Source organism: Aotus nancymaae, unplaced genomic scaffold (assembly GCF_030222135.1).
Source record: "Aotus nancymaae isolate 86718 unplaced genomic scaffold, 86718_ANA_hifiasm-v0.15.2.pri h1tg000032l_0, whole genome shotgun sequence".
Classification (NCBI taxonomy): domain Eukaryota; kingdom Metazoa; phylum Chordata; class Mammalia; order Primates; family Aotidae; genus Aotus; species Aotus nancymaae.
The window spans coordinates 4622475-4634888 of NW_026988445.1; the positions used below are offsets into that span (position 1 = coordinate 4622475).

General features: G+C 34.1%; 1 protein-coding gene across 1 annotated transcript in view; it reads right to left on the minus strand.

The window, feature by feature from the left end:
- The window catches only part of USH2A (usherin), a 775604-nt gene that overhangs the window by 638725 nt on the left and 124465 nt on the right, over positions 1-12414 (minus strand). The window contains exons 10-11 of the mRNA XM_064383503.1: positions 8838-9033; positions 5977-6107 (exon numbers count right to left, since the gene is read on the minus strand). Of these exons, the coding sequence (XP_064239573.1) occupies positions 5977-6107; positions 8838-9033 (327 nt within the window). The remainder of the gene's footprint in view (positions 1-5976; positions 6108-8837; positions 9034-12414) is intronic.

Below are 12414 nucleotides of genomic sequence, written 5' to 3' on the forward strand. Positions count from 1 at the left end.
ACTTTTTTCTATTTCTCTTTATTATTCATAATTTCTAAATTTATATTTACCCACCCATCTATAGAGAATCAATTTTATAGTATTTATCTTTCATTTCACAGCCATTATATCATATATTCTTTGCCTATGGACTGAACTTTATACTTAATATAAACTGAGTATATTATGTCCACACAACAATTATTCAGTACAAAACAAAAAATTATGATTTGATCTTAAATAAAATTGAATTATTAAACACACATGTGAGGAAACTATGCTTGAAGACCATAAAGACCAATGGATACTTTGAAAATATATTTTGACTTATATTTACTTCTTTGGATCACAATTATCTATAATTTCTTGTGTTCAGTGTTACCCCCAGTCTTACATTCCTTGTTCACTTTGCATATTAAATATTTTAATATGGGGTTATGAATGGTAATGTTTTAACCATCTATCAGTACAAAAAGAATCTTAACCTCATGTTAGAGTCATAACTTGGGTAGAATGGAGTATCAAGTTTTTCTTCAAGATGTCTTCTTTTTGTAATTTTTAAGGTAATTCCGAATTGCCTTCTAGTAACATTAAATTCCTAATGATGTTAATATGACTCATTTTCTTATAGCTATCTCTTTATATATATACATATAGTATTTTATTTTGAATTATTTAGTATTTAGTATTTTCTTTTGAATTAATAATAAATTATTTGTTTCAAAGAAATCTGAGACAGCTCCACTGGAGTTAATAAATTATTTGTTTCAAAGAAATCTGAGACAGCTCCACTGGAGTGATAGGGGTTTGCTGTGTCCCCACCCAAATCTCATCTTGAGAGAGTCCCATAATCCCCATGTGTTGTAGGAGGAACCAGATGGAGATGACTGAATCATGGGGGCAGTTTCTTCCATACTGTTCTCCTGATAGTGAGTTCTCACAAGATCTGATGATTTTATAAGGAGTTCCCCCCCACCCTCACTTGGCACTTCTCCTTGCTCTCACCATATAAAGAAGGACATGTTTGCTTCTTCTGCCATGATTGTAAGTTTACTGAGGCCTCCACAGCCCTACGGAACTGTAAGTCAATTAAACCTCTGTAAGCCAATTAAATAAACTGTAAGTCAATTAAAGCTTTTCCTTTATAAATTACCCAGTCTCAAGTTTGTTGTTACAGCAGAGTGAGAATGGACTAATACAGTAAATCAGTACTGGTAGTGGGGTGCTGCTGTAAAGACACCCAAAAACCTAGAAGCAACTTTGAAACTGGGTAACAAGCAGAAGTTGGAATGGTTTGGAGGGCTCAGAAGAAGATAGAAAAATGTGGGAAAGTTTGAAAGAGACTGGAGGGCTCAGAAGACAGGAAGATGTGGGAAAGTTTGGAACTTCCTAGAGACTTGTTGAATGGCTTTGACCAAAATGCTGATAGTGACATGGACAATAAAGTCCAGGCTGAGGTGGTCTCAACAGAAGAGAAACTTGTGGGGAACTGGAGTAAAGGTCACTCTTGCTATACAAAGAGGCTGGTGGCATTTTGCCCCTGACCTAGAGATCGGCAGAACTTTGAACTTGAGAGATGATTTAGGGTATCTAGCAGAAGACATGACTAAGCAGTAAGTGTTAAAGACAAAGCAGAGCATGTAAGTTTGAAAAATTTGCAGCCTGAAAATGCAGTAGAAAAGAAAAACACCTTTTCTGGATTTGCATAAGTAATGAGGAGCCAAATTTGAATCACCAACACAATGGAGAAGGTGTCTCCAGGGCATGTCATGTAAGACCCTCCCATCACAGGCCTGGAGGCCTATGAGGAAAAAATGATTCAATGGGCCCAGGCACCCCACTGCTGTGTGCAGCCTAGAGACTTGGTGCCCTGTGTCCCCACTGTTCCAGCTGTGGCTAAAAGCGGCCAACATACAGCTCAGATCACTGCTTCAGAGAATGGCAGCCTCAAGCCTTGGCAGCTTCTACATGGTGTTGGGCCTACAGGTGCACAGAAGACAAGAATTGAGGCTTTGAAACCTCTGCCCAGATTTCAGAGGATCTGTGAAAATGCCTGGATGTCCAGGCAGAGGATGTGCTGCAGGGGCAGATCCTTCATGGAGTACCTCTGCTAAGGCAATGTGGAAGGGAAATGTGGGATTGGAGCCCCCACAGAGAGTCCCCACTGGGACACTGCCTAGTGGAACTATGAGAAGGGAGCCATCATCCTCTAGCCCTCAGAATGGTAGATCCAACAACATCTTGTACCATGCACCTAGAAATCCCAGACACTCAATGCCAGCCTCTGGAGGCAGCCAGGAGTGGGGCTGTACCCAGCAAAGCCACAGGGGCAGAGCTGCCTAAGGTTCTGGGAGCCACCTCTTGCATCAATGTACCCTGGATATGATACATGGAGTCATAGGAGATCATTTGGTAACTTTGAGGTTTAATGACTGCCCCACTGGATTTCAGACATGCAGGGGGCCTGTAGGTCCCTTGTTTTGGCCAATTTCTCCCATTTGGAATGAGTGTATTTACCCAATGCCTTACCCACATTGTATCTAGGAAGTAACTAACTTGCTTTTGATTATACAGGCTCATAGGCAGAAGGGACTTGCCTTGTCTCAGATGAGACTTTGGACATGAACTTTTGAGTTAATGCTAGAATGACTTAACACTTCGGGGGACTGTTTTTGTTTGGAATGGTGAGGGCATGATTTTGTTTTGAATGGTGAAGACACGAGATTCAGGAGGGGTTAGGGGTGAGTTTGGCTGTGTCCTAACTCAAATCTTATCTTGAATTATAGTTCCCATAATCCCCAAGTGTCTTGGGAGGGACCTGGTAGGGATAATTAAATCATCGGGGCAGTTTCCCCTATCCTGTTCTCATGATAGTGAGTTAGTTCTCATGACATCTAATGCTTTTATAAGGGGATTTTCCCATTCCTCACTCAGCACTTCTCTCTTGCCTGCTGCCCTTTAAGATGTGCTTTTGCTCCTCCTTTGCTTTCTGCCATGATTGTGAAACCTCCTTGGCCATGTGGAATTGTGAGTCCATTAAATCTCTTCTTCTGGCCAGGCACAGTGGCACATGCGTGTAATCCTAGCACTTTGGGAGGCCGAGGTGGGTGGGAGTTTGAGACCAGTCTGGCCAACATGGTGAAACTCCATCTCTACTATAAAAAATAAATAAATAAATACAAAAAATAAACATAAAAATAAATACCAAAAAAAACTCCATCTCTACTATAAAAACAAAAAATACAAAAATACAAAAAAAAAAACTCCATCTCTACTATAAAAACAAAAAATAAATACAAATAAATAAAAACAAAAAAAAAATGCAAAAAGAAAAAAGGCCAGGCATGGTGGTAAGCATTTGTAATTCCAGATACTCAGAAGGCTGAGGGAGGAGAATAGCTTGAACCCTGGAGGTGGAGGTTCCAGTGAGCTGAGATCATGCCACTGCACTCCAGTCTGGGTGACAGAGCATGACTCTGTCTCTATATAAATAAATAAAAGTAAACATTTTTTACTTTATAACTTACTCTGTCTCGAGCAGTTCTTCATAGCAGTATGAAAATGGACTAATACATGGAGTATTCTAAAACTTTAAAGAGTAATTAACACCAGTTCTGCATTTCTTATACAAAAAGAACAGAAATGAAGATTTTATAATTCATTTCATGGGAGTAATATCCTGATATCAAAACCAAACAGACACAATATATAAAAACTTAGCCATAGAGCAATATGTCTTGTGAATATAGATGTAAAATTCTTAGCAAAATTTTAGCAAATAGAATTTATGAAGAGAATTATACATAAAGACCAAGGTAGCTTTATTCCAGGGATGCAATGCTGGTTCAACATTTGAAAATCAACCAATGTATTCCACTTTACTAACAAATTAAAGAAAAAAAGGTCATGTGATCATAATAATTGATGCAGAAATAGTAGCTGACAAAATTTAACACCATTCATAAAAACCACTCTCAGAAAAACTAGGAATAGAGAAAAACTTCCCCAACTTAAAAAATAACATCTAAAAAACAATACCTATCTATAGCTGATATCCTGCTTATAAATGGTACAATCTTTCATAATTCCATCCAATAATTAAATCCACTTTGTAAGATGTTAAGAAAGAAATCTAGAGCCAGTATTATGCTGTAGTACTCTGCACTGGGTCATAAGACCGGATTAAGTACATCTCTTCTGAATTCCATGTTCAGTGACAACTCATTGGAAGATTGAAATTGATTATGGTGGGCTTTTTTTTTTTTCTTGGATAGTCAGTTGTTAATTATTTTCAAGCAAAGAACCACCCAAAGTTGTCTAGCACCCCTATAAAATGGACTTGAAATAGAAATTTGAGTTCAGAAAAATCAGACTTCAATTTCTTATAGATCGGAATGGTGAAAGAGAGACAAATCTGACACACGATAGCTCATATAGGTTATGACGTGTAACTGAGATTCTGTGAGGTAAAACTGTAGTTTACAATCTTCCTATACTATATAACAAAGCTCTTGACCTTAGACTTTCAGGGAGAAAAACTGTTCTGCAAGGGAAAATTTATACAATTCCCAGATTATTGTAATGACCATTCTAAATGACAATCTAACTGTAAGATCAGTGCTCAGATAACCTCTCTTTATTCATTCAACATTAATACAACAAATTCTTACTGGGGCTTTTTTATATGACCAAAACTGTTCTGTTTATGTTAGACAGAAAGAAGAAAAAAAGCAAACAAATAAATTAATTTTACAAAGCCTGTAATGAGAATAACATGGGATGATATAAAAGATTTGAGAATGTTTTGTAAATGGGTAGTCAATAAAGATATCGCAAAAGATATATCAATATTTGAATGATAAGCAAAAGATAGCCATGCTGAAAATTCATGTTAGATTTGTAAAAATAAGACATAATATAAAGATACAGTCAGAGTTTACTAATTCATATATGTAAAACTTCAGTATGACTGTCTGAGAAAACAGTCCCTTAATATTATAGTATAAAAATAGTAGAAATTGTCTTTATTAATTTTCTTTCTACTCTTTAGCTTTCAAATGAAAGATATAATGCTCCCTTATTAACACATGACAGTTACCCTAAAGGTCTTTGAATCCATATTTTTGCCTTGGTTTACATCTGTCTTTTATTTGGGAAAGCAATTTTTAATGTATTCGCAAAATTATATGACAAAGATATTTTGTCTTGTATGTATTATGTTCACAATATAACTTTATAACAAATGTTCTATAACCAAATTGTGGTTTATGCTCCTAGCCTTAATTATTTACAGCAGAATATGATTGTTAAAAATTAATACAATCATTGAATTGATTCTTCCAAGTAAATTTTTCCTTTACCAATTTTCACTTACCAGTATAATCAGAACAACTAAAAACTTCAGCTTAAATAAGAAGCTTCTTTTTCTACTTGAGGTGGGATATATGAACCAAGGACAGTTAGAATCTTTGTGCATGTAGGCTAGACGTCAATATTTGTGATGTAGGTAATAAAAATGTTTTAAAATTATTTTTAAAATCCATTGTACTTTTAAGAGGGAAAGTTAGACTAAGAAATTTAGAAGCAAGGCTATCATAATTCCATTTGGCTCTAAGTGTCAGTGACTTTTGCTACACTATCTTCTATGGAATTTTTGGAGAAACTGTTCTTGTTTGTTTATATTATTTATTAATATTAATTCACCATTAATTCCAAGACATGTACCCCAATTTACTTGGAACCTCTACCCTCCAATTTTTTGACATTTGTAAAATTAAAGCTAAAATAAACCTTTTTATATGCAAAGGTCCACTGAACTAGTGCTATATTTCATGTCCATACTAAAAGTTGCACAGGAACAACCATCTCTTTGAAATGCAAATGCACATAGAGGATTTCCGGGTAAATGCAGTCTTCAATTCTACTAGAAAAATAACACCCAGGTAAGTTTCTGGCAGAGAGAGTGATCCTTTACCTTCAATACTCAGAAAAACTCACCTGATCACAAAGAATGCTACCATTTCTAGTGCCAACTTTATCACAGTCACAGGATTTGCAAACATCTATGGCGGAAGGATCTGCACCAACTTGTCGGAAAAAGTAATCCTTGCACAGCTCACAGTTCCTTCCTGCATCAGGTAAAGGTTATGCGTTATGACTTCTAATTCATTAAAATCAGCTGCATAATTCAAAATTAAAGACTGTATTCCTCTGAGAGAATTCTATAATTTTCGGGACGTCCATTTTAATGCACCTTTCATCTCTACCTGCCAATTTAGTGATCCAGAGCATATGAAACAATGAACCTGTTACAAACTGTGCTTTACTTCATTAAACTCCCATCTGTTATATAATACCACACTTGTAAAAGCTGTGCTTTGTAGGGGCCCATACATTTGAAAATAGTTTGTTCTTAAACTTAAAACTTTATGTCTAGGGTCAGGCACTTCATCTAAATTCAATACAGTATGAGAAATTTCTACAGTGTGGTAGATGATACTTATATAATTAGAAGCCTGTAGGTATGTAGTATTGGAAGTATTTTTCTAGAACTAAATCATGTAAAATGGGAGACTTCTCTTAATATAATTTATTATTCTGTACTTAACACAATTAAAAACAAATTATTCTGTTAGTGGCCATTAGTTTTCATTTCAAAGATCAAGTAGAAATTCATTGTATTTAGAAATACCAAGTACTTTTCATATTAAATACTAAAATAGCCTGACAGATATATGAGGTAATTCCTATAGTTTATAATTTACAAGTAGAAAATTTCCCTTGCTATATTATGTAACAAAAAACCTAAACTACAGATGTTTCTAAAGTGAACAATAGTATACAAGATAGTTGAAATAAGCTGAAATAAAACTCAAGTATATCAATTTCCCCTTTAAACATGATGTATTTTGCTCAAAAATTGTTGAAATTGGTCCAATATTAGAAGACTATAGATATAATCAAATGAAAACTCATATTCTGATAGACATTGGCTATTGGGCTACTTAAAAATGAGACTGATTTATAACATTTCTAGACTGTTTCCACTTACATATGCTATTGACTCCGAAATCTATATCTTCGATCTAGAGAAATCTCTCTTTTATGTATCAATGAGTAAATATTTATTGGGTGATGACCACGTATCAAATACTGTGCTAAGTGCTGTGTAATATAGTAGTGAACTAAATACACAATACCCATTACATCTCTTTCATAAAATTCTCTTACAGTCTAGAAGGTAAGGGGAACCTTAACTAAATAATACCAGGAATAAATACACATTTATAAATCGTGATAAGCATACTTGTCACTAACATGTTTAAATGATTCTGATCTTTTCTGAAGTATCACGAGAGGATTCCCTTGAAGAAAAGAGCTTCAGAACTGTGTTTCTAACTGCCCCCAGGAGTTTCCCCTTTGTATCCTGGAAACACAGAGTGAACATATCCACCACAGAACTTGCCATCTTCTCCCTCATCTCAATCCTCCTGTATTTTCTATCTCAATGGCTGTCACCAACGTTGAGCCTACTGCTCAAGCTGGAATGTAATGTCAGGTATCAGTCTTGGCTCTCCTTCCTTCCCTTGCCTACACTCTGCTCACAAAACACTCACTTTTTTATCCTAAATATCACTTTGATCCATTTCCCTCTATCCACACCATCTGAAATGTATTCTGACATTATTTCTCACCTGGACTATTGCAGCACCCCACTAACTGGTTTTCCCAAACCACTCTAACCCTCTCCAATCAATTTTTCACTTTATAAAGAGATGTATCTTTTAAAAACAAGTAACTGATCATGTCTCTTTCCTGTATAAAACCCTTAAGTGTCATCTCATTGACCTTAGATGGAAGCTAAATGCTTTATCATGGCTCCAGAGCCCTCTATGATCTTGCCTTGTCTTCCTTCCTAATATCTCTTCTTGCCACCAGCCATTTGCCCACCTTTCATTTTTTCAAAGGTGCCATGTTCCTCTCTCTTCTAGGCCACTGTACAAAATGTTTTTCTAATTGTAAGCCTTAGGTCACCATCCTAATGCTCCTCCCTCACTCCTTCAACTGGTGAGCTCCTACTGTACTTGCCCTGTCTTAGCAATCATCAGACAACTTTGTAATTGTTCCTTTCAATAATCTGTCTTTCCCACTATACAATAACCCAAAGACAGAAAAAAATCATTGTCTTATGCATCTTCATGTCCCAGCATCTACCCAAGATCTTGTGATATTAAAGTCATCAATAATCATTTAATAAATGCATTCATGCTTAGGAGTATCACTTTGAAACCCATCAGATATGTGCTATTTAGGTGTTGGCCGTCTCTATTTTTAATAAACTAGCCCTTCAAAAGGATGGTAATTTTCAATGACTAGTCGAATGCTTGTAGTTTTAGAACAGGGCTTTATCATCATCTTCATTTAATTAGCAATTCTAAAAAGAGTATTATCAGATTACCAGTGTCCATGCCAAATCTGAGTGAATGTAATTGCCACATGAGAATCCAGACATAAAGGACAATAAAGGGGACACAGGGAAACTTATCTTAAGGATATATGTTCAAACTTAGCATTCCTGAGTTGTTCTAAATATGTTTGTGGTTTAGTCAAATGGTGTAAATCCTTTAAAAAAAATTTTTTTCTAAAAAGATACAGTTTAAGACTAGAGTGCTACTTGTGAAAACTATCTAGTGACTTGGAAATAGGAAGATTTGGTGAATCAGCTTTGGTTTTCAAACTTAACAGTATGAAAACACATTCTTAAGTAAGATAGCAATAACATAATTCAAAATAATTTGCATTGTAAGTAGAAGCACACGGATCTCCAAGACCAAGTCAGCAATTTATTTGCTACTTACCTGTAGTGTTATGCTCACAATCATCACAAACTCCTCCTCCCCCTCTGAAGTGCTCAAAAGGAAATGGGTCCACAGAGATGTTGTAATGGCAGCTTTTGGAATGGCTATTGCATTGACAAGGTTTACAATTGAAAGCGTGAACTTGATCACCTTGGCGGAAAGGCTTGTCATTATAAAGAGGCAAGCAGCGATCACACTAGAACAAAAAGTATCAGAACAATGGAGAAATATAAAGCTGTGATTTTCTTTCATATTATTGATATGCTAGGCACTTTCACGAGATGTAAAGCACATATGAGTGAGTTTAAAGACAGCAATGATTATATTTGAAAAATATTTTGTAAGTCAGAAATAGCATATTTATGGGCACGGTAGGGTGGAATTATAAAAGTGACCATGCAAGCTTAAGCCATGCAAAATGATCTTTTTTTCCTTAATTAATTTTTGTGGGTAATAGTGGGTTTATGTATTTACGGGCTACATGGAATGTTTTGATAAAGCCATACAATGTGTAATAATCACATCTTGGAAAATAAGGTATCTATCCTCTCAATCGTTTATCCTGTGTGTTACAAACATGCAAAGTGATCTGAATAATCAACAGGAAAGGTGATGACAGTTCTAAGACTTTTAAAACTTCAAAACGTCAGAGACTCCCACTGCCGATTATAAATGTAAAGAAATGAACCAGTAAAAACGAACACGTATTTAGTACTCTGTAATTTAAAACATTACAAACTTGGAGAAGTTGTTTTACTCCTTTGTAAAATACTCACTAAAAGTACTTTGAACAGCGCATGCCCTCATCTCACCTATAACTTAGCACGCTGAACACCGCATCTTTTCTATGCCTTGGTGAGGTGCCACGTTCCTTTCTAAGTCTGAATCAGCTTCCAACATTTTGACTTTCGTACTTTTAGTGTTGTAAAGTACCTGAGAGAATTTCTCTAATGTGAAGTGTTTGCGGTGTCACTTCCTCAAGGGCATCTTCACCCTATTCATGGCAAGCCCTTTCCTCCTTTATGTTAAGTTCACCTTCACTAAGTAGCTCCGGCTGCATATCCAGAATCTCTCAAACAGCAGTAGTGACTATTTCTTCTATGACTCCACTTAGGTTCAATTGGAATTTTACTTCAAGTATTTTCTTTCTTTGCAGTGCTTTCATCTTTGCCACCTATTTCCTCTTTTTTGAATATCTGTGTTTGTAAAGTGTCACTTGGGTTTATCACTCATAAGGAGGCAATACAACCACATGCTTCTCTGTCTGCGAATAAACTGAATAATAAATGTGTAGTGCGCAATCACCAACAGATTTTGAAAAAGGAAACATGATTGGTCACTGACCACAATGTGCATTTGTTATTTTACGTAATTTGTGGACTGCAGAGCCAGCAGCAATGTTTATGTAATTAGTCACGGTAATATTCCATGTTACCTGACACTTGAACTATGTTGTTGGAGGACTGGCAGCATTTAACTAAACTATGGTAACTGATACTCATGCCTATCAGAATTGCATAAGGAGATGACTGCCTATATAACTATAAGAAAAAATTTACTCAAATTACATAATAGGTCTATTATGTACTGAAACAAATCAACAAAACCTGGATATATGTTTTATAATTATTTTAACTTCCTAATATAAATAGAATTCGTGGTCAAAGCAACATTTTTTTCTATAGATTTAAATAACAATTCACCTGAACCGAGTTTAGTACAACTATAGACATAATAAAAAGTATTATTTATAAAATAAAGGCAGGAAGTAGAAAATTAAAAGCACTGATAATTTGACTAGCAAATGATAAGTCAAAATGTCAACATGAGACAATTTCTTTCAAATTTGCATGTGTATATATTTTTTCTTTCCAAAATTATGAATATACATGTGTATTGTTATTAAACATCATGTATTTTGTTACTAGTTTTGTATTATTAAACATTGTTTATTTTGCTGCATTATTTCCTAGATTTTTTATAAAATAAGATTTAGCCATTCCACAGTTATTACATATTTAATTTTTTTTTTCAACTTTATTTTGGGAATGGGGGGTGGATATTAAGTATTACCTTAAGAAACTTATGAGATGAAATTACATTATTAAAGAATGTAGATGTTTTAAATATTTTGTTAAATATGATCAAATTCCTTCTAGAAAAATTAAACTCATAGACACACCAGCAATATCTGAGAATGTCCATTTTTTGTGTTCTGCCAATATTAGAACTATGACTGTTAAATCTTCATTTTTTTGATTTTAGAAAATATGCCAATTACTGCTTTAGTATGTATGTCTTTGGTTACTAGTAAAGCCAATAAAACTTCACCTAGTTTTTATTTAGATATAGTTCTTTTTGAGAAAACTGTTCATTTTTCTTTAGCATATTCTTTTTAAATTGATTTTAAATATTTTATCAGATATTAGAATTTTCCTTTGCCTGTAAAACAGTGAATATTTAGTTCATAATTTTAAATATACATTTATATTTATTTTCTTCCCTAACTTTACTGGCCAGAATTTTCAGCATAATAGTTAATTGATATAGTACAGTAATGGTGATAGGTATAATTATCTTTTTTCTCATTTTAATGAAAATGTCTTTAATGTTACAGCTTTTACAGTATTGACTATTGATTTTATATAGACAATTTTATCATTTTAAAGAAGAAATTGCTTCTTCAAAACAACCCATATGGACTTATGTTAAAAAATAAAAAAATACATTTTCAATTTTATTAAATATTCTGATTTAATTGTTTGACCTATTGCATTGATAAATTATATAATAGGTTAGTAGGCTAACTGGAGTCTGTGCCTGCATTTTTGAATAAACTCAACATCATTAATAGTAAATAATGCCAAGTAAAAGAAATGTAGGAGTTTTACATTTGTAATATAAATGAGATTTCTCCAGGTTTTTAGAAAGGCTTTTATTAAAAATAAATAAACCTTAGAATTGTAATAGTAATTATATGTATTTGTATTTATAAAGTTAATTTTAATATCTGAATGATCAGAAATTTCTCATTTTGCACATACACTAAAACCTACATTTTGTCAAATTATATTTCATGTAAAGTACAATCAATTCAAGATAAGATTTAAAGTAAGTAAATACCAAGATTTCTGAAAATCATTTTTCTCACACTCCATTTACTGTGAAATACTTAATGTGACTTCCCTAAGTGCCCAGCGTATGCCAGAGTTACGTGTTGAATTATGAATCAGGAGAGTCAAACCATGTAAAGTAATGTCTCCCTGTCTATCCATAATAATGGTCCTTTGCTCTTTGTTTTATATTAACATTGTTAAAAACTATTTTCACATTGAGATAACAAAGGTTATTTTATTGTTCTATTTTAATATAGAATAAATTATGATAAATATTTAGTATTTTAGAACAGTTTGACATATTTCATAATCATTACTGGAACATACTCTAGTCAAAAGCATGTTTTTGCCAGTATTTACTTTTCCCCACTAGTTCAATTCCTTCCTTTAACAATCTTAAAGGGAGAAGATATAAAATAAGAATTTAGTTGCCCAGTGTGTTTCTGTTTAATGGTATTCCA